Genomic DNA, 22,296 nt, shown 5'->3' with positions numbered 1-22,296 from the left:
TGAGAGGTTGGTGGGCAGGATCCTGCAGTCCTGAAGGGGCGAAGAGGAGCATCTTAGATGCCTGGGGGGCGCTGGGCTGGGTCTGACCCCTGAAGGGGGACTTCACAGGCCCCAGAGGACCAGAAGGAGAGAGCATCTGGGCAGGGCAGCCTCTCAGTCTGTTTCCAACCTGCTCCTGACAGTGTAGCAGATTAACACTTGGGAGGGTAGAGGGTGAGCGGTGGGCGGGAGCCCCCACCAGGACAGAGCCAGCGCCAACGCTGTAACCCACCGCACCCAGCCCCCAGACCAAAATGCTCTTCTCTGCCAGGCTGGCAGGCCCGTTGTAGCTCAAGCTCCTGAAACGGTAGGGAACCCCCCTCCACCCACCACAGCTTGGCCCCGTTCTGGTTCTGCGCCCCGGGACTCCGCAAGTAGGGACTGGGGAATGGCCCCTTAACCCTTTCGCCAGCCAAGAGCCCCCTCACCCCCGTGCCTGCCGGCCTCAGCCACATCCATTCTCCCCACAACCCCCTCCACGCCTCCCCCCCCAACCGCCTGTCGCCCCCTCCCAACCCCCCTCCAGTGTTCCTGTCTCTGCGGCTGCTCACCGTGCCTGCCGGGCTCAGGGCGCCTGGGCTCTGTCGCCACCTGAGTTCCCTGGCAGCCTGGTTGCCATGGCACCGTGGGAGCAGGTGTGGCAGAACAACAGCTCCGGGTAACCAGGGCGGGCAAGACCCAGTGCCCAACTCCTACCATTCTTCAGCCTTGAGACCCTTGTCCCCCTCCCCCAGCTGAACAGAGGAGGCCATGAGGAGAACAAGGAAGTTGCCCCGCAGGGCAGCTCTTTACCTGTGAGGATGCTGGATGGGAGGTGCCTCCCACTGTCACTGAGCCCGTGTCCTGGCGGCCAGGGAACCCTGGGAACTGGCCAAGCCCGGAGTCCAGGCCTCTGAGGGCAGAGGCAGGGCTGTAGGGGGCAGGGCTGGGCGAGCAGGGGAGAGCCTAGATGTGCAGGATGTGGGAGTGGGCCTCAGGCTTGGGGACAGGGCTGGTCTGGGATGGTGCTGGGGATAGGGCTGGGAGGGATGCATGTCTCGTCTTGTCTCATCTCCTCTTGGGGACAAAGCTGTGAGGGGAAGAGGTCTGGGGGTGTGGAGATACAAGGGAATTGGTCCCTCGGGGGAGGAAGGGTTTGGGGATGGAGCTCTTAGGGGCTGAGATGATTAGAAAAAGGAACTTGAGGGGACAGGAGTGGGAGGAAACTGGTCTGAGGATAAGTCTGTGAGGGGACATGGCCACGAGGGGACCAGGCTGTGAGAGTAGAGTAGGACTGGGGCCAAGACTGTGAGAAGACCTGGCTGGAAGGAAAGGAGTCTAAGAGGATGGAGCTGTGAGGGGACAGGGCTGAAGGGGCGAGGACAGGACTGTGAGGGCAGTGAGGAGACAACTTGGGGGGTAGGACTCCCCTCTGGCCTTTAAGTATCGGGGTCCTTGTATCTGTGAGGACGCTGGGGAGGATGGGGTTGTGGGAAGGGATCTGGTCCACCCACTCTCAGTCTGGCCCAGCAGGCCTGTCTCCTGTTCCCACATCCTGGCTCATCTTATCTCATCCCCACAGTGTGGAGGGTGATGCCCCAGGCAGTGACCTGAGCACAGCGGTTGATAGTCCCGGGAGCCAACCCCCCTACCGGCTGAGCCAGCTGCCCCCCACCAGCAGCCACATGGGGGGCCCCCCTGCTGGGGTGGGCCTTCCCTGGGCTCAGCGGGCTCGCCTCCAGCCAGCCAGTGTTGCCCTGAGGAAGCAGGAAGAAGAGGAGATAAAGCGCTCCAAGGCCCTGTCCGACAGCTATGAACTCTCCACGGACCTGCAGGACAAGAAGGTGCCGACGAGATGGCTCTGGCCGGGAGTGGGAGTGGGAGTGGGGGTGGGGGTGGGGGTGTGAGAGGACCAAGGGAGGGATTGGAATGTGGCACTCGAAGGTGGTGTCCAGGGAGGGATAGTGAGACTAGAACAGGAGAAGACTGGCTCCAGAACCCTTCACCCTACTAGGGCCTCACTGACCCATTCACCATCCATCCACTGAGTCTTGTATTCACTCAGAAAACATTGAGTGAGCTCCATGCTGGGCACTGGAGATGTAAAGATGAAACACCTGGACGTAGTCCTCAGAAATCTCAGTGTAAGGGGAGAAGCACACACATAAGTTGACAAGTTCAGAACAGTGTGTTACAAAATATCACATGTATCACACAAGGTATTGTTTAGCTTAAAAGGGGACACAAAATACTATGTACAAAAGAAAAAAACTGGAAGGACATATCCCAAAATGTAATTGTGGTTATGCTCTGGTGTTGGGATTTAGGTGAACCAAACTTCCTCCCTCCCTTCCTTCCTCCCTTCCTTCCTCCCTCCCTCCCTTCCTCCCTCCCTCCCTTCCTCCCTCCCTCCCTCCCTCCCTTCCTCCCTCCCTTCCTTCCTCCCTCCCTTCCTCCCCTCCTCCCTCCCCTCCTCCCTCCCTTCCTCCCTCCCTTCCTTCCTCCCTTCCTCCCTTCATCCCTCCCTTCCTCCCTTCCTCCCTCCCTTCCTTCCTCCCTTCCTTCCTTCCTCGCTCCCTCCCTCTCCCCCTGTCCTCCCCCCTTTCTTCCTCTCTCTTTCAATTTTCCTTCCTTCCTTCCTCCTTTCCTTTTTTCCTTCCTTTCTTCCCTCCCTCTCTTCCTCTCTCTTTCTCCTTCTTGCTTTCAATTTATGTCTTCCTTTCTTTCCTTTTTTGGCTTCTCTGTGTTTTTTTTTCTTTTCTTATTTTAAAATGCTGAACATCTACTTCTTGTAAATAAAAAAAGAGGGGCTTCCCTGGTGGCGCAGTGGTTGAGGCCGCCTGCCGATGTAGGGGACACGGGTTCGTGCCCCGGTCCGGGAGGATCCCACATGCCGCGGAGCAGCTGGGCCCGTGAGCCATGGCCCCTGGGCCTGCGTGTCCGGAGCCTGTGCTCCGCAGCAGGAGAGGCCGCAGCAGTGAGAGGCCCGCGTACCGCAAAAAAAAAAAAAAAAAAAAAAAAAAAAAACACAGTTCAGTCCCGTGTGACATGTGCTATCTGAGATTAAAGTGAGAACACGACACTGAGAGCCCAGCCTGGCGCATCCAGGCAGCTGTAAGCAGTTAGCTGTGACTCGGGCGGTGGTGTGGTTGAGGCCCAGGGAGATGAGGAGGCTGTAGTGAGTTTCTGACCTTGTTCCCCTCCACCCTCCCCTGCCAGGTGGAAATGCTGGAGAGGAAGTATGGGGGCTCCTTCCTGAGCCGCAGGGCTGCCAGGACCATCCAGACGGCCTTCCGCCAGTACCGCATGAACAAGAACTTTGAGCGGCTCCGCAGCTCAGCTTCAGAGAGCCGCATGTCCCGCCGCATCATCCTTTCCAACATGCGGATGCAGTTCTCCTTTGAGGAATATGAGAAGGCACAGAACCCCGCGTACTTCGAGGGCAAGCCTGCCTCGCTGGACGAGGGTGCCATGGCTGGTGCCCGGAGCCACCGGCTTGAACGGGGGCTCCCATATGGAGGCTCCTGTGGAGGGGGCATCGATGGTGGGGGAAGCTCCGTCACCACATCTGGAGAGTTTTCTAATGACATCACAGAGCTTGAGGACTCCTTCTCCAAACAGGTCAGCATCCCTGAAAAGGGCCTTTCCTCCCCATCCCTGTGCTCTGGCTACTCCTACGACTTTTTACCTGTACTTCAAACCGAAAGAAGTTGCCCAACAAGCTTTTGATAACAACAAATAGCTACCATCTACGTAGGGACTGTGAGAATAATGAGAAAGGATTGGCAAGAGAAAAATTATATCGTTTAAACAAGCAAGTTAAAAATCTGGGTGTCTAGAACACGTAAGAAAATTAAAGTTCTCCCTCTTTGGAACGTGAGCCACTATCAGATAAAGGCCTAACAGGTGATGAGCTCCTACTCTTTACCAGGTGCTGTATATGCCTCATAATGACCTTCCAGACCGGTGTTGTTATCCTGGTTTTACACGGGAGGACACTGAGGCTCTGTGGCCCTGAGAGGTGAAGTGACTTCCAAACTGGATTGGAACTCAGCTCTGACTGGTTCCAAAGGTTTCCCTTATACCATGATCCCATGGACCAGGCTCTGTGCTGGGTGCCATGTGGGAGACAGATGAACCGGCCAGGGTTCTTTTTCTCAAGGATCTCCCCAAGCCAGTAGGAAATAGCAGACACATGTGCACAGGACTGTCTCCTGAAAGAATGTGCTCAGAGCCATGAGAAGGGATCACATATAGTACCATGGGAACCCAGAGAAGGGAGAGGAAACTTTCTTCTGGGAGAACCAGGCAGGCTTCTTTGAGGAAACAGCACTGGACCTGGGCCTTAGCAGACAGTTAAGAGTTAGCAAGTTAGAGATAGTCGGGAGGGTGTTGCTTGCATAGGCATTGCATCAGCAAAAGCAGGAAAGGGTGGGTATGTAACCGGCAGTGATAGTGGTAGGAGATCACTCTAGGCTTGTGGTGTGTCAGCATAACTGATCAGCTGCAAATCCCAGTTTTGCTATTTCCGAGCTATGTGACCTTGGGCAAACTCTTTAACCCCACTGAAACATGATCAATAAAATGGAGATAAGACCTTCTTTTTAGAGCTGTTTGGAAGGTTCAGTTCAGCTAGGTAGTATATCTGAAAGCACGTAGTACATGGCAGCTGCTAAGTACATGTTAGTTTCCTTCCTAAAACCAAAGAGGTATTTGGCAGAAATTGTTGAATGAATGAATGAATGAAAGAAAGCTTATAAGAGAAGAAATCGTTCTGCTCTAACCTCTGTGATCTGGCCCTGCCATAAACCTGGGCATGCTTCCCTGGAGGTGTGTTGGGGGCGGGGGGAGGGGGGCAGGGGCGGGTAGAGGGAAGGAAAGAAGTATTAGAGGGAAGATCTAAATCAGTCATTAATTCATTCATACAACACATTTAATTGAACATCTCTTCTGTGTCAAGCAATGTGTGTTGAGCTGAGCTAAAAAGAGAGAAACCTGGCCTGGACCCATCCCTCAAGGGGGTAATGGAGCATTGGGCTCACAGTCTGGCCTGGGCCCAACTCTCAGTGCTATTCAAGTCTGATGGGGAAGTGTATTCATTATCTATTGCTGCATAACAAATGAGCCCAAAATTTAGTAGCTTAAAACTGAATGTAAAGACAGCTTAAACAACAAATAGTTTTTGAGGGCCAGGAATCTCAGAGTGGCTTGACTGGTGGTTCTGGTTCAGGGTCTCTCATGAAGCTGTGATCAAGCTGTAGGGCAGGACTGTAGTCTCTGAAGACTTGACTGGGGCTGATGGGTCTGCTTCCAAGCTCACTTTCTTGGCTGTTGGCAGGAGGATTCAGGGCCTTACCACGTGGGCCTCTCTATAGGACTGCTCACGGTGTGGCTTTCCGCAGAGTGAGGGGTCTAAGAGAGGGAGCACAAGTGAGCGAGAGTGCTCAGGATGGAAGCTGCAGTCTTTCATAACCTAATCTCAGAAGTGACATCCCATCACTTCTGCCGGATGCTGTCAGTCCCATAGACCAACCCTGGGACACTATGGTACACGAGGGTGTGAATACCAGGAGGCAGGGATCATTGGGGGCCAGTTTGGAGGCTGAAAACCATAGTGAGGCAGAGTTACCAGCCATGGTCCAGATTCTCGAGGCTAAATATATGGATTTCCTAAGAAAGAACCAGACAGAGGGCTCTGGGAGCCCAGAGGCAGCTGGGATTTTGGTTTACCCTAAGGGAAGGCAGAGGCAGGAATGTGGCTTGCATCAGGGAGGAGGTGGCATTTGGCTTGGGTCTACATGGACATGAAGGAGGTATTGGGATATCTGAGAAGGGAACTTGTGGGCATTAGCTCCTGTGAGCTCACAGTGGCTCCCTGGGGGTTATTTTATATGCTGCAGAGAATCTGTGGAGGTCAGGGAGGGGAAGCCCTTTTTTTGGCTGCCCCACCAGGAAGATTCCCCCCTTTTTCTTTCCCTCCCTCCCTCATTCCCACCCTCCCACCATCCCACCATCCTTCATCTTTCCTCCCTTTCCCTCCTCCCCGTTTCTCCCATACAGGTAAAGTCTCTGGCTGAATCCATTGACGAGGCCTTGAACTGCCACCCATCGGGGCCCATGTCTGAGGAGCCAGGGTCAGCCCAGCTGGAGAAGCGAGAGTCGAAGGAACAGCAAGAGGACAGCTCGGCCACATCCTTCAGTGACCTTCCCCTCTACTTGGATGACCCAGTTCCCCCACCATCCCCTGAGCGACTGCCCAGCACAGAGCCCCCACCCCAGGGCCGGCCTGAGTTCTGGGCACCCGCCCCTCTCCCACCAGTTCCTCCACCAGTGCCACCAGGGACCCGGGAAGATGGTAGCCGTGAGGAAGGCACTCGCAGGGGTCCTGGGTGCTTGGAATGCCGGGATTTCCGGCTGCGAGCTGCCCACCTTCCCCTGCTTACTATTGAGCCTCCTAGTGACAGCTCCGTGGACCTGAGTGACCGCTCAGATCGCGGCTCTGTCCACCGTCAGCTCGTGTATGAGGCTGATGGCTGCAGCCCCCATGGGACCCTGAAGCACAAGGGGCCACCAGGCAGGGCCCCGATCCCACACCGCCACTACCCAGCCCCAGAGGGCCCAGCCCCAGCCCCGCCAGGGCCCCTGCCACCAGCCCCCAACAGTGGCACTGGGCCCAGTGGTGTGGCTGGGGGTCGGAGGTTGGGGAAGTGCGAGGCAGCAGGCGAGAACTCTGATGGTGGAGATAACGAGAGCCTTGAGAGCTCCAGCAATTCCAACGAGACCATCAACTGCAGCTCTGGCTCCTCTTCGCGGGACAGCCTGAGGGAGCCTCCAGCCACCGGCCTGTGCAAGCAGACTTACCAGCGGGAGACCAGGCACAGCTGGGACTCGCCAGCCTTCAACAATGACGTGGTGCAGAGGCGGCACTACCGAATCGGCCTCAACCTCTTCAATAAGTACGTGCTCCCGTTCCCACTCCCTCGCCCCTTCCTACCCTGCTGCGGACACTTTGACGCCTGGAGGCAGTGATCCTGCTGCCACCATCCTCTCATTTTGTGGGTGGTGTTTCTCTTCAGCTGTTCAGGGCAAAGAATTGGCAATAGGGTGACAATGGTAGAAAGCTGCCCCCACCCCCATGAGAGGCAGTTCTGGTCTTAGTTCTGCTTCTGACTGGCTGTGTCATCTTGGGTGAGATGCTTCCCTCTCTGGGCCCTAGTTCTCTGTCTATAGGATGGATTCTGAACTTTGGGTTGCCCACCTTCCCTTTCTGGTAGGGAGGCGACGTGGTGTATAAAGAACCCTGTTCTCAGAAACGGGAGACTTGGGCCAGACTCACTGGGTAGCCCTGGGCAAGGCGTGTCCCTTCCTTGGGCTTCAGTGTTTCTATCTATTAACTAGCAGGGTGTGGATATTTGAGGTGTTGGGGGCAGGGTGCTGTGTTGGACTAGTCAGTGACCAGGACCGAGCTCTTTCTAGGTACCTGGTCTTGTGCCAGGTGCTTAGCAGTGGAATGGGAGTGTGACGTTTGATTAGAAAATAATTAGAAAACAAATGCCTTACATCTTCATAGCCTATGAGACACGGCCATCTATATTTAGTTCTCAGGATAACTCAGGAAGGTTGGTAGTCGTGTCCCTATTTTATAGAGAAGGAACCGAGGCTTGGAGAAGTAAAGGGAATTGTCCCAAGTCACGCGTAGTAAGTGATGGATCTGAGACTCCTGTGGCACCAAAGTCTTCCAAATTCTAGCCTCGTAGGGCCCTAAGGCTCTGGAGTTCTGAATATGGGATAGCTCAGACCCAGATATGGCCTAGTGGAAAATAAGGAGCAGCTTGTCTATAGAAACACTCACAGAGGCTGGGTGATACCTGTCTGAGTGGGATGTGGGATGCGGACAAAGTAATCTTTTCACTTCTCTCCTACTCTGAGGGTCTGTGACTCAGGGAGAAGGACTTAGCCTGGAACTCAGGCTTTCTCCCAGGACTCCTCAGTGCCTGTGAGGAATATCAAAGGTCCTGGCACACAGCAGGCTCTCATTAGATCTTAATTTTCTTTCACTTGTAGTGTGGCTCCAGTGCAGGAGGAAGTTGGGTTGAGGATACCTTGGAATTTTGAAGCACTGTGAAATGGGAAACTGTCTTCTTCTTCTTGGTCCTCAGTTTTCTCACCTGTACCATGAAGGGAGTGGACCAAGTTATATATTCGACTTCCTTAGTTCTCTGAGGACACGGTTGGGCCCAAAATTAGTTCAAGAAATGGGACAGGGGCAGAGTTCCAGGAGGACAGTCATCTCATCTACCTCCCCTCTTTCTGCAGGAAGCCAGAGAAGGGTATCCAGTATCTAATCGAGCGGGGCTTCCTGTCAGACACGCCGGTGGGAGTGGCTCACTTCATCCTGGAACGGAAAGGCCTGAGCCGGCAGATGATAGGGGAATTCCTAGGGAACCGGCAGAAGCAGTTCAACAGAGACGTGTTGGAGTGAGGACCCCAGGCTGGGGCAGACTGGGCCAGGGGTTCCTGGAAAAGGAGGGCAGGAGGGAGATAAACTTTGCAAAACAGGATGAATAGACCTTCCTGCTCCCATACCTCTCTGCCGCAAAGAGATCTGATCTCTCTTGGAACCAGTCCTAAAGTCTTCTGGGTGGCCCCAGGCGAGGCATGCTTGTCCTTTGGCCTGCTTTGAGCCTCAGTTTTCCCATCCCTGATATGAGTGGGTTGACGGAACAGACCGTTAGTAACCATGTGTCTGGCCTGGACTTTTTGGGATGGATTCCATTTCAGACGTCCTGTCCTCATAAGTACTTGCTTAGGCCACAGGTCCAGATTTTGGAAGTCTATCAGTGGGGGTGTTGGTTCATTGGAGCAGGTGAGGGTGGGTCAGAGGTTTTCTGCAGGGAAATTGAGAGTGCCACACACCCTTCTCTGCTCCTCAGCTGTGTGGTGGATGAGATGGATTTCTCCTCCATGGATTTGGATGACGCACTCCGGAAGTTCCAATCCCATATCCGGGTTCAGGGTGAGGCCCAGAAAGTGGAACGACTCATCGAAGCCTTCAGGTGTGCCCACTTCCCACTCCTGAAGCTGCCCTCCCCTACTTTTGGGGGCAGTGTAGGATGCGTCTACAAGTCACCTCTCTGAGCCTTATACTTTCTTAACCAGAAAATGGAAGTTATAAATCTTACCTTGCAAGGCAGTTGTGAGGATCAGAGGTAATGTGCCTAAAGTATCCAGCTCAGCATCTGGGACATGGGCATCCAACAAGTGACAAAAACATCAGCAACGGGGCTTCCCTGGTGGCGCAGTGGTTGGGAGTCCGCCTGCCGATGCAGGGGACACGGGTTCGTGCCCCGGTCTGGGAGGATCCCGCATGCCGCGGAGCGGCTGGGCCCGTGAGCCATGGCCGCTGGGCCTGCGCGTCCGGGGCCTGTGCTCCGCAACGGGAGAGGCCACAACAGTGAGAGGCCCGCGTACAGCAAAAAAAAAAAAAAAAAAAAAAAAAAAACATCAGCAACAACAGCTCATATTCATTGAGCTGATACTGTGCTCGCCAGATATTGGGTACTGAGCTGGACACTTTATATGATTATTTCAGTGAATACTCACAACAACCTGGTGAGGTAGGTGCTTCTCTTATTATTCCCACTTTGCAGATGAGAAATAGGAAGTTTAGAGAAGGTAAGTAACTAGCCCAGAGTCATGTGGTGAATAAGCAGTGGAACCAGGATTTGAACTCGTGTGTCTGACTCCATGACCCATGCCCTTAACTATTATCTTCCTCTGTGAATGCTTCGGGGATCAGGCATCAGACCTGGGTATAAATCCTGGCTCCACCACTTTGAGGTATTTAGAGGAGAAACAGAGGAGTTACTGAGAGCTTGTTTCCCAACATGGGAGAAGGATTTGCTTTGTAGTCAGAAAGATCTGCATTTTCATCCTGGTTTCACCATTTATCAGCTCTGTTGCCTTGGACAAGTTACCTTACCACTTTGGACCTCAGTCACTTCATCTGTAAAATGGGGCTGCTACCTTGCAGGACTGTGATAGGATTACATGAGATAATGTACATAAATCCCCTGGCAAAGCTCCATGAAAGGTAGCGGTTGTCATTTTTACGTGCTAGTCTTGAGGAAACTCTGAAGAAAGACGAGAGACCCAAAGCGTTTGGGAGTATGCCTTGGAGGAAGGAGTTGGTGGTGCCAGATGGGAGGATAGTGGGTAGGTGGAGATTACTGGTGCCTGACCCTGGCCCTGACCCCTCCTGTCCTGCAGCCAGCGGTACTGTGTGTGTAACCCAGCTCTCGTGCGCCAGTTCCGGAATCCAGACACCATTTTCATCCTTGCTTTTGCCATCATCCTCCTCAATACCGACATGTACAGTCCCAGCGTCAAGGCTGAACGCAAGATGAAACTAGATGACTTCATCAAGAACCTGAGAGGTGACCCCAGACCTCCCCATCAGCTTTCCCTGTCTTTTACCTGGGAAGGGAAAGTGGGCTGGGTGGCAGGGGTGGGGAAGGAAGAGGGAGATCACATCTGCTCCCTGGAAATTAACTTGAATTTCTGCCAAGGCTGGATGTGCCCACAGCATTTACTTGTTAATTCATTCAAATAGTCATTTGTCCATCCATTCATTCCCACACTGAATACTGACTGATTAGGAGGTCCTGAACAGGAGGTGCGAGCCCCTGGCTCTTACGGAACTTACACTGATTCACTCACACGTCTGTTTACTCATCACTCCCTCTTTCCCTCCCTTGTTTATTTATGCCCATAAAGACTCGTTTATTTTAGGTACCCTTTCCTCCACTTATGCATTCATGTATTCACTCCACCAACCAGCCAGGCAGTTGACACTGGGTGCCTCATGTGTCCCAGTCCCTGTGGTGGGCACTAAGGACCGGGGAGGGGCATCTGCCACAGTCCCTGCCCTAAGAGGGCTCCCCGTTTGTGGGAGAGATACCCAGCACAAGACAGGAAGTGAACTGTGATGTCAGACAGGCCAAAAGTACAGTCAGAGCTCAGGGGAGAGAGAGCCTACCTCCAATATACTTCCTGGAGGAAGCAGTATTTTCATTTTCAGGTGGTTCTTGAAGGCACAGATAATGTGATGGAACAGTGATAGAGGAGGCTTACCTAGCAGTAAGAATAACAAAGGCACAGAGGTAGGAAAACGTAAAGTTGTTTGGAGAACAATCAAGAGCGGGTGGACGATCCAGTTGGTAAGGTCAGTTGGAACGAGTATCCAGCAGCCTTGAGTGCCAGATGAAAGGTGTCACCTTGGCCTTTTTTCTCAGTTTATTGTATCGACGTCAAGCCCTGCCTCTCACCAAAGAGCAGCCTACTAAAAATTGCACAGATGTTAGGATTATTTAAACAGAAATGAAAGAGGGAAGTATAATTGAGGAAAAACAAACAGACAAGACAAATTTGCTGACTGTCGCGGTTTGCACGATTGGGCTCTAAGCTCTCTGGCAGCTGAGGTAAAAAGGCGATGTGATGAAGGCTGTTCCTTTAGCACCTGGTGTCCAAGGAGGAGGTGTGACATTTCTAAAGGAGAAAACATGTTCTTTAGCAGAAGGTTTAGAGAGAAGAGTGAGTGGGTTTTGCTCAGCAGACAATCAGAAGGATGGTAGACTTGAGAGGAGGGAATTAGACAGATCAGAGGCCATCCGGAGCTGTCTCCCAGAATCCTGCCATTAGTTGTTCGTTCGCTCCTTCATTCATTTCATCCATTCTCCCTTCCCCCCCTCTGTCTCTCTCTCTATCTCTCTTTCTCTCTTTCTCTTTGTGTGTGTGTGTGTGTGTGTGTGTATGTATATGTGTGTATATGTATGTGTGTATACATATATACATATACATATTTTATATATGTATGTATATGTGTATATATTTCCCCCTCCAATTATTAATTAAATAAGCAAACAAATGAAATAAATACCTGCTCATTCTGGAAATTTTAGAAATATAGAAAGTTATTAAAAATTTTAACCATCCAAAATTCTGCCCCCTAGAGGCAACCATGGTTGATATTCTGGTGTATTCTAGTCTTTTTTTCCTGTGCATATGTAACTTTTTATACAGTTAAGATCAGGCTGTACATGCAATTTATTATCTTGCTCTTTTCACTTAACTTGCTACAGGAATTTTCTCATGCTTTTTTGATAAACATCAAATTTTTAATAGCTGTAGGTTATTTTATGAAACAGGTATACTCAACTTTACTTAAGTATTCTTCTGCTGTTAGAACTTAGGTTGTTTCAAATTTTTCCCATAAGTTGTACTTATACATATATCTTTGCACATATTTCTGAGTAATTCCTTAGAGTAGGTTCCTAGAAGAGGAATCACTGAATACTTAGGCTTGCCAAATTACCTTCCAAAATAGTTAACGTTAGTATATCTGCCTGCCTCCCTGAACTCTTACTAACACTGGATATTATCATTTAACATTATTTTTGCTAGTTAGAAAAGCCAAAAATAGTGTCTGATTGTTTTAGTCACACTGTACTCTTTGAGTTGTTTAGATAAAATCCCCACCCTGGGGAAGAAAGCAACTGACAATCTTGAAGGTCGCCTTTCTTGGCTCGATCCTGACCAAGGGACCGAGGGTGCCCACTCCCTCCAGTCCTGGCCATTGTTATGGCCCACGCTTGGGTGTGGGGTGTTGTGGAGAATCCCTGCCACCCACTCCCCACGTGTATACTATATATTCCTGTGTATTCCCTCCACCCAGGGGTTGACAACGGTGAAGACATCCCCCGAGACCTCCTGGTGGGTATTTACCAGCGCATCCAGGGGCGTGAGCTGCGGACCAACGACGACCACGTGTCCCAGGTGCAGGCCGTGGAGCGCATGATTGTGGGCAAGAAACCGGTAAGCGCCTTGGGAGACTGCAGAAGGGACAGGGTTTGGGAGGTGAGTCCATGCCCCTTTCTGAGCCCCAGGCTCCCCTCAACTGCTGAATGGAGTGGGTGGTGATGCATTCCTCAGGGGTGGTGGGGCAGGTTGAGTGAGATGCTCTGTGGGAATGCATCTGGCATATGGCAAGGCACATCATGGGTGCTGTATAAACATTAGCATCCTTCACACCTCTGGTTTTGCCTGTCCATCCCGAGTGCGCAGCCAAGATAATAATTAGCTGATGACCAAAGCCAAGAACACAGTCTAGTCTTTTAGTCAACAAACATTTACAGATGCCTTTCCACTGAGCCCAGCATTTCGATTGGCACTGGGGACACAGATATGAATAAGATGTGATCTCTGTCCTTGGAAGCACTCCCAGACCGGGTGGGAAGGTGTCAGACAAAGACACAATACCTTCACCTTATAGTTAGGTTAATTTTGGGGAGTACACGGGAGGGAGAGGTCATTTTCAGCCCAGGGAGATCAGGAATGGCTTCTTGTAAAAGAGAACCCTGGAACTGGGGTTTGGAGGAGGGGTGGAACGTGGCCATAGGGAGCTGGGCAAGAAAGGCATTCCAGACACAGGGAGCTGCAGGGACAAAGGTAAGCCGAGGCTTAGTTGCTTAGACTCGTGTGTCAGAGTGACGGTGGTATGTACCAGAGGTGAACTTCCTCTTGCAGTTAATGTTAAGATGCCTGAAGCTGGTGGGCTGGCCTTGCGGACACCTATTTCTTCATGCCTGTCTAGGTCCTGTCTCTTCCTCACCGTCGACTGGTTTGCTGCTGCCAGCTCTATGAGGTGCCAGATCCAAACCGCCCACAGAGGCTAGGGTTGCATCAGCGAGAGGTCTTCCTCTTCAACGATCTCCTTGTGGTATGAGCACTGAGGGGAGAAGGAGGGAAGGTGGTGAGCTTGGACCCCGGGTCTGGTGTGAACCGTATTAACATTGGTGGGTGGAGGCGTGGCAGGTAAGGAGCTCTGCCATGTGACCTGAGTGCCTCTGCCCCTCCTTTACTTCACCATTTGGAGGTAGTGACAGCCACACGGGAGCAGAAAATGTGAGGACCAGGGCAGATGACAGGCTTACAATCTGGGAAGTGGTAGAAAAAGTCCCTGCCCACCTCAATAGCCCAGTGGGTTGGCTGGAGGAAGTGAACCTGTGACCCTGGGGTCAGTCTGAAACCTTCCGGTGGTCGGGCTGCTTGAAGTGCTTCTTAAAACCAAGCTCATCACCAGTGTAGACGTGTGTCTTTTAGAACTAGGACTCTGAGGACTCTGCAGGTGGGAAGGGAAGTTCAGGGTCTCCTGTCCAACCTCTTACCCCACGCAGGAGCCAGCTTCCTGCATGGCCTTCTGTTTGCATGAGTGCAGGCACAGAAGGCTGCCTTCCTCCAAGGCAGCTGGTTTCCCGTTCAGACAGCTGTGACTGCTAGAATCTGTCTCCCAGTGGGAGACAATAATCTTCACTCAACCCTTGGGATCACAGAGAACAAGTGTTCTCCCTCTGCTCTGAGACAGCTCCTCAGGGGCTTGAGGACAGTGACCTGCCCTCCCTTGGTCTTCTCTCCTTTAGAGCAGGTCTCCCAACCTCGGCACTATTGACATTTGGGGCAGATGTGGGATACTCTGTTGTGAGAGCTGTCCTGTGCATTGTAGCATGTTTAACGGCATCCCTGGTCTCTACCTACTAGATAGCAGTAGTACTCCTCAACTAACAATGTCTCCAGACATTGATAAATGTCCTCTGGAAGGCAAGGTCACCTCTAGTTGAGAACTGCTGCTTTAGATGAAGCTCCTCCAGTGCCCTCTCTGAGCCTTTATTTCCTCCTCTGTGAAGTAGAGCTAATCCCTATCTCAGGGTTGTCATGGGGATGAAATAAGAGTTTAGATGCGGACTAGCCTAACCCAGAGGAGGGCCTGGCCCACGCAGGTACTGAGTAAATGTTTCACCATCCATCATGTGCTGACAACTGCGGGTGCCCAGCCCCATGCTAGGCACTGTGGATGCCCAGCCCCATGCTAGGCACTGGGTTCCTAGAGATGAGGGAGACTTGGTCCTCATTCTCGGGGAGCTCACAGTCTGAAGGGCTAAAAAGATGCTTCGCATAACTGTGCACTGTAACCATCCTGAAATCAAATCATGTGCTTTTAAACGCCATTTGCAGGTGGTCTGAGGTGTTTACAACCTATGTTAGCTCAGTCCAGGTGCCCAAGTACTTGATAAAGACCTTGGGTTGTTGAGAAGAAGACTCGTTAACTCTATACATTGCTTTATTGAAGATTGCTAATGTGCCCCGGGTCTGGTCCAGGAGGACAAGATACATGAAAACCAGACTCCTCTTGGCGCTCCCAGTCCAGCAATCACACATTCAGAGCACTCTCCTAAAGCCTAGCGGTGAAAGGCACTGAACCAGCACTCTGGAAGCTCAGAAAATGGCGGGAAATCTATGTGAGGTGTTAGAACAGGCTTCCTGGAGGGAGCAGCATTCAGTTAGTTCCTGTAAAAATCGAAAGTGCCTGTTGCGCATCATCATTACATCAGGAACTTGCATTTTTCTCCCGTCTTTCCTGTTCTGCTCCACAAGCTTCAGTTCTCCCCAGCTTGTGGGTCTGTGTGTTTGTGTCTATATGTCTGTTAGTGGCGGTGGGGTAGAGGGGAGGGCAGCTGCAAGCAATAGGTGCCATGTGGAAATTCCCCACCCCAAACCCTGCCTCTTGTCTTTTTCCCCACCCCTGCCGAAGGTCACCAAAATTTTCCAGAAGAAGAAGATCTTGGTGACATACAGCTTCCGTCAGTCCTTTCCCCTCGTGGAAATGCACATGCAGCTCTTCCAGAATTCATGTGAGTCCCTTCTTGGATCCCAGCATCCCAAGAGTCTCTGCCATGGCCCTCATGCTCATCCTTTCTCCACACCAACCTCCAGTTTTTGGACTCCTTTACAACTGGGCTAAGGTCTCCAAAGCACCTACGTGGTCCCAGGATGTAAGACAGGCCAGGGTGTAGTATGACTTGTGCCCTGGGGAGCTCATGGTCTGGCAGAGAACTGCAGCATGTATGTTTTTTGCTGGGCCAGAGAGATGGTGATCATGGTATGCATTGAAGGACTAAGCCAGAGGAGCTTTGATGGGTGGCCTTCTGGGCAGCAGAAGCAATGTGAGTAGAGGTAGAGGCATGAGAAAAGGGGTCTAGAGAGCAGCCAGAGTTCAGTCTGCCTTTACAACCCAGGGCCATGACTACCAGGAGTTTGGGGGCTTTGGAGCAAAGGGGATCTGCTGCTGCTGCTCACGCAGAGAAGAGGCTGGGTCAGAGTTGGACATTAGAAAATATTGTTTCACATATGGGCCACCTTGCTTCAGGCCTGACAGAGGTGCCTGACCTCCCCCCTCCCCACAGATTACCAGTTTGGGATCAAGTTGCTGTCTGCAGTACCTGGCGGGGAGCGCAAAGTCCTCATCATCTTCAACGCCCCCAGCCTCCAGGACCGGCTGCGCTTCACATCCGACCTGCGAGAATCCATCGCTGAGGTGCAGGAGATGGAGAAATACCGCGTGGAGTGTGAGTAGCCCAGCCACGTCTCCTTTCCCGTCTCCTGATACAGTGCCTTGGCAAACACTAAGAATCCTGTCCTCTGAGAAGCTCAGAGTTGAGGGTTAGCTTGTCCAACCTTCCTACCCTCATTCCAGGAACGCTTCATCCTCTGCTTGAATAGCTTCAGTGACAAGGGGCTCATTAACCTCTCAGCCTCAGATTATTACTCCAAGCCCTAATTATGAGCCAACTCTTCCTTCTATTGAAAGGCAGCAGGGAAAAGAATCAGGGTATTGGAGGTAGGACTCTAGGTTCAGATGCCAGGTATGCTACTTATTATCTGGGTAAACTGGGGCAAGGTCCTCACTCTCTGAGCCCCAATTTCTTCATACATGGAATTGGGGTGGTGAAATCTCCTTCGCAGAGTTGTGGAGATTCAATGACATAAGGTGGAATGTGTGTCCTACATGTTCGTAGGACATGAGTGTTGAACATTCTAGGTGTCCGACAAATGTTAGCCCCCTTCCCAGCCTCTCCTTTCCTCTCCCCACATTCTAGTTCCTGAGCTGAGTCCTGGTGACCCATCCTCCCCGCCTCCAGGGGCCATATCAAGTCATTTTGATCATATATGATGGAAAATAGTGATTACATCTCATTCCTCCCAATGCCCTCTAAGTTTTCTCTTCTCCAGGCTAAGCAGTCACAGTTAAGTAACATGGTGTTAAGGAGAAAGAGGCAGGCAGAGAAAGACAGAGACAGAGACAGAGACAGAGACAGAGACAGAGGCAGCGGACAGCTCCTCGGTGAGGCCCTCACAGTTCCAGGGTCTGCTGTGCTCCTCAGCAAGGCGGGGTCACTCATTCAGCTCACCAGATCCTTGAGACCCTGGGGACATTCAGAGAGAGGGTGAGCATGCCAGGCTGAGGGGAGGGTGATAGACAGAAGTCTCCGTGACCTCCGCAAGGAGGCAGGAGTGTAAGGCTGAGAGTATGGGCTCTGTACTCAGGCAGACCTGCTTCCAGAATGTCGGCTCCCCCACTTCCAGCTGTATGACCCTGGGCAAGCTCTGTGACTTCTCGGATTCTCAGTTTCTTCCTCTGAAAACTGGCTACTAATACTTACCTCTGAACTGGTGTAAGGATTGAGAGAGATCGAGTATGCATAGCACCCAGCATCCTGCTGGCACGTGATAGATGATTTGATTCCCTTTGGTTTCCTGCTCCTGCCCTTCCAGGAGCCCTCTGCTCGGGAGCAAGGTATCTGAGAATGGAGAGGGCTCTGGAGTGAGTGCCCTTCGCCATAGGCTCGAAGGGCCTTCCTGCCCCTCCTGGGAACAAAGCAGCCAATGTAAAGCTCAGTTTTGAAAGGTAGGGGTGGTCTGGGAGAGCAGGCAGGGAAGGGGAGAGGAGCCGGAGCAGCAGACACTGAGCGGGACGAGGAGAGACTGAGCCGGAGGAGATGGCGCAAGACGGGCTGGGCGCCACAGTGCTTAGGAGATGTAGCTGAGGTTTGGCTGTCCAGGGGGTGAAGCAGGAGGCCTGAGGACAGAGCAGGTGAGGAGGGGGAAGGCCCACGGAGGGCTGGGGTCAGTCAGGTGGCCTCTCACTCCTGTCCCTGACCTTCGCTCCCTGTCCCCCCACCTGCCACCCAGCGGAGCTGGAGAAGCAGAAAGGTATGATGCGGCCTAACGCCTCACAGCCCGGAGGGGCCAAGGACTCGGTGAACGGCACGCTGGCCCGAAGCAGCCTGGAGGACACGTATGGGGCAGGCGATGGGCTCAAACGGGGAGCGCTCAGCAGTTCCCTGCGAGACCTCTCTGATGCAGGCAAGTCTCCCGGGGCCCCTGCCCAGGCTGGGGAGCCGTGGGACCGGGTGTCCTCTTCGCCTCCTATCACTGACCGCCAGCCTTCCTTGCACCCGCCACATGTGCACGCACCCTGCCTTCATCCAGAGCCCTGGGTGCCACGCCGCAGGGGGCCTGGGAGCCGGGTCAGAACAGGCGGAGCCCAGGGTTTGGGCCAGGGAGCGTGAATGGGGCCACAGTCTTAGCCCCGCTCTCTCACCGCTCCACCTCTCCTCTCTTTCCTCTTCTGTCTGTCCAGCACCACCTCTCCTCCTCCTCCATCTTTTCCTCCTCTCGCTCCTCCTCCTCCACCTCTCCTCCTCCCCACCTCCCCCTCTTCAGCGGGGGAAAGGGAATAGGGGTGTCTGTCCCCGGGAGGGGCCCAGACCTGGTGCCCAGCTCTGGAGCCCAGCAGGGTGGGGAGGGGGGGTTGCTGCTCTGACGCTGGGCTCCTTGCTTGTGGGTGCAGGGAAGCGGGGGCGGCGTAACAGCGTGGGATCGCTGGACAGCACCATCGAAGTAAGTGCCAGCTCCTGCCCCACTTGTCCTCTGCATGAGCCCTGCCCCGCCGCCCGTGGAGCCCCAGAAGAGGAGGGGACCTCTTCCCTGCCGGGAACCCTGCGGCTACCTCTCCCAGCCAACCACTCTCTCAATCTGTCCTCAACTCTGTCTGTCCTCACTCTGCCTGTCTCTCCGTCTGTCTTCCACTCTCCCAAGCCCCCTCTCAACCCCAGGGCCGACTCCAAGTAGTGGTGCCCTTGGAGTTGGGCCCAGAGAAGCTCTTACCTCCAAGTCCTGCTCTTTGACCCTGAGCAAGTCACTCTGTCTCTCTGGGCCTAACATGCTCCCTGTCTGCAAAATGGGGATGAGGAGGAGGTACTGCTAACTCTTCCTCTCCCAGCTGAGGCTCAGATGAGATAGTGGATGTGACAGCAAAGCTCTGCAAGCTGGGGGCGCTCCATGTACAAGTACAGGACTGTGACTTGGTTTTCATTATGCCGTGGGGTGGTCCTGTCTCCCCAGCTCCAGCCCTCAGGGACCGGGTGGAGTTTAGGGTTGGGGGTTTAGGACATCTAGACCGGCCTGACTTCCACCCCTCCCCCCTTCCAGGGGTCTGTTATTAGCAGTCCACGCCCTCACCAGAGGATGCCACCTCCGCCCCCACCCCCGCCGCCAGAGGAGTACAAGAGCCAGAGGCCCGTCTCCAACTCCTCATCCTTCCTGGGCTCCCTATTTGGAAGCAAGCGGGGCAAGGGGCCCTTCCAGATGCCACCACCGCCAACAGGCCAGGCCTCTGCCTCCTCTTCATCTGCTTCTTCCACCCACCACCACCACCACCACCACCACCACGGTCACAGCCACGGCGGCCTGGGGGTGCTGCCTGATGGGCAGTCCAAGCTCCAGGCCCTGCATGCCCAGTATTGCCAAGGACCGGGACCGGCCCCGCCCCCCTACCTCCCACCCCAGCAGCCCCCTCTCCCCCCACCTCCTCAGCAGCCCCCGCCCCTGCCGCAGCTGGGCTCCATTCCACCGCCTCCTGCCTCAGCTCCTCCCGTGGGGCCGCATCGCCACTTCCATGCCCATGGCCCAGTCCCAGGCCCCCAGCACTATACCTTGGGCCGGCCAGGCAGAGCTCCCAGACGGGGGGCCGGAGGACACCCTCAGTTTGCTCCACATGGCCGCCACCCCCTGCACCAGCCCACCTCCCCCTTGCCCCTGTACAGTCCTGCCCCCCAGCACCCTCCAGCCCACAAACAGGGCCCCAAGCACTTCATCTTCAGCCACCACCCACAGATGATGCCAGCAGCGGGGGCTGCTGGGGGCCCTGGATCCCGGCCACCAGGGGGTTCCTACTCCCACCCCCACCACCCCCAGTCACCATTGTCACCGCACTCACCCATCCCACCCCACCCCTCCTACCCGCCCCTGCCCCCACCCTCACCCCACACCCCACACTCGCCCCTGCCGCCCACCTCCCCCCACGGCCCACTGCACGCCTCTGGGCCCCCTGGCACGGCCAACCCACCCACTGCAAACCCCAAGGCCAAGCCAAGCCGGATCAGCACCGTGGTCTGATGAACGGAGAGTGTGAGCTGGGGACTAGGGAGGTCTGGGGAATCTGCAGGAGAGGGGCCTCACACCCTCTCTGCTTCCTCAGTTTTTCCAAAACATATATACACATAGACATGTCCTCCCCGCCACTGCCTCCCTGCCTTGGGACCCCTCCTCTAACCCCCAACAGTCTCTATGGGATTTCCTTCCAGATTCGAGACTCCTTGCCACTTGAAGCCTATACGCAAGGCTCTCAAGCTCTGGGGAGTGGTGAGGACCTTTCAGAGAACCTCGTCCTCTTTCCTCTCTTCACCCTCCCCCCTCCCTTTCCCTGGAGGTCTAGTTGGGTGGCCTCAGACCTCCGGGCCAGTGTGAGCTCCCTGTCAGCTCTGGCTGGTAGGGAAGGGCAGGTGTTGGGAACAACGAGGGTGAAGGCTTCCCCAGGGCACCTCTGGCCACGTAGGTCCAGGAGGGAGCTCTGTAGAGTTGTGGCCAAACCTCAGCTGGCTCGGCCCTCTCTCTGACCTCAGGGCCTGGCCACGCACCTCCATGTGTCTCTCCACCTGCTGGAGGACATGGAGTGTCAGTGCACGCGGTGGGTGGGCCCCCACTTATGCTGGTCCCCAGGTGGGGCAGTGCTTCCTCTTTGGAGCCAATCTCTGCCCTCTCTCCAGTGGGCCCCAGCCCAGACCTCTTCAGCTTCAGGACCTTGCCTCTCCTTGCAACGTTCATATCCTGATCAAAGTCCAGACAGGTTTGGGGCGGGGGGGCTCAGGTCTGGGATGAGAAGGGCGCTGCCCTCCCTCACCCATATTGCATGCCCCCCATTCCCTCACACCTACCCCACCTACAGCTGAAGACAATGCACTTTATAGATATTGCCCACACACACCTTGCTGGGGCAGGGCGCCCAGCATCAGCCCTGGGGAGAGGGGCTCCCAGAGGGCCACCGTGAGCCTGAGATGTCCTTCCTGAGGCAGAGATTGGAGCCATCAAAGTGGGGGCTGGGAGCCAGGATGCCTGAGTCCTTCTGTCCGCCAAACTCTCCGCTGCCTCTCCAGCCCTTTTACAGCCCTGTTTATTTATTATAAATATATTTTTTACAAGCCCCAGCTCCTCTCCTTGCCCCGCATATCCAGCTCCTTTCTCAGCTCCTGCCTCCCTCTCCCCTCTCCACCATGGGCTGCAGTACAGACAGACAGCTAGACCCTGGCTGTATGGAGGGCCAGGGACCCCAGGGCTTGGGGGTGGGGAAGAGCAGCAGTGGGAGGGGCTGTATGGAGAGGAGCTGGGGTTTAGGCATTGTCTTTTTTCCTCCTTGTATATAAGAATGTATATTTGATGCCTCATAAAAGACCTTGTGCTCACCTCCCGCCTCTGCCTCCTACTTGTGCCCCCTCCCCCACAGTGGAGCCCCGGGAGAGAGGCCTTAGCCCAGGGAGGTGAGGCGCTGATGGTAGAAGCTCAGGCAACTGGGTGGGTGAGATGCTTTGGTTGGGTGGGAGGTGGGGGTGAGGGAGGTTTTCCTGTCTCGTTTCATTAACGATCTGCATGACAGATCAGAGCGGCAAGGGTCTGGGCTTTGGAGCTGATCCAGTTCAGGTCCTGGGGTTTTCCCTTCCTAGTGCCCTCGGGAAACCGAGTCTCTGTTTCCTCAGTTGAAAACTTGGGGTGATAAGCCATTGCCACGTGGGATTGTGATGAAGGGATGAGGTAACGAATGTCCAGCAGCCAACATGGAGTAGGTGCTCAGCAAGTTAGTTCCCTTCTCTTCCTTTCACAGGTTGGATACTTCCTCTACTCTTGTGGCATCTATTCTCACCCTTCCTGTGACTGGCCAGGCTTTGCCCTGGAGCCCTCTCTCCTTCCCCACAGCTGGGCCACATTTGTGTCCTTAAGGGTGTGTGTGTGTGTGGGGGGGGATGGTGACCTGGGCCAGGAAGTGGGGTC

The 22,296-nt window shown here is 54.0% G+C and overlaps 1 protein-coding gene across 6 annotated transcripts in view; it reads left to right on the top strand.

Moving 5' to 3' along the window:
* IQSEC2 (IQ motif and Sec7 domain ArfGEF 2) overlaps positions 1–21,714 on the top strand; it is a 76,539-nt gene extending 54,825 nt beyond the window's left edge. For 3 of the 6 annotated variants that reach the window (XM_082610782.1, XM_082610781.1, XM_082610783.1), the window contains 13 exons: positions 1,601–1,862; positions 3,238–3,639; positions 6,079–6,974; positions 8,335–8,496; positions 8,952–9,074; positions 10,288–10,454; positions 12,752–12,891; positions 13,670–13,795; positions 15,665–15,764; positions 16,317–16,478; positions 18,103–18,276; positions 18,764–18,813; positions 19,405–21,714. In XM_082610782.1, coding sequence (XP_082466908.1) covers positions 1,601–1,862; positions 3,238–3,639; positions 6,079–6,974; positions 8,335–8,496; positions 8,952–9,074; positions 10,288–10,454; positions 12,752–12,891; positions 13,670–13,795; positions 15,665–15,764; positions 16,317–16,478; positions 18,103–18,276; positions 18,764–18,813; positions 19,405–20,370 — 3,730 coding nt within the window. In that variant the 3' untranslated portion in view covers positions 20,371–21,714. The remainder of the gene's footprint in view (positions 1–1,600; positions 1,863–3,237; positions 3,640–6,078; positions 6,975–8,334; positions 8,497–8,951; positions 9,075–10,287; positions 10,455–12,751; positions 12,892–13,669; positions 13,796–15,664; positions 15,765–16,316; positions 16,479–18,102; positions 18,277–18,763; positions 18,814–19,404) is intronic. The other 3 variants (XM_082610777.1, XM_082610779.1, XM_082610778.1) reach the window with 1 other exon arrangement.
* The last annotated feature ends 582 nt before the right edge of the window (positions 21,715–22,296 follow it).

This window comes from Mesoplodon mirus (genome assembly GCF_964341445.2).
Source record: "Mesoplodon mirus genome assembly, chromosome: X".
NCBI classification, from domain to species: domain Eukaryota; kingdom Metazoa; phylum Chordata; class Mammalia; order Artiodactyla; family Ziphiidae; genus Mesoplodon; species Mesoplodon mirus.
Note: the sequence above shows the minus strand (reverse complement) of the source record. Positions and strands in the feature narration are given on the sequence as shown.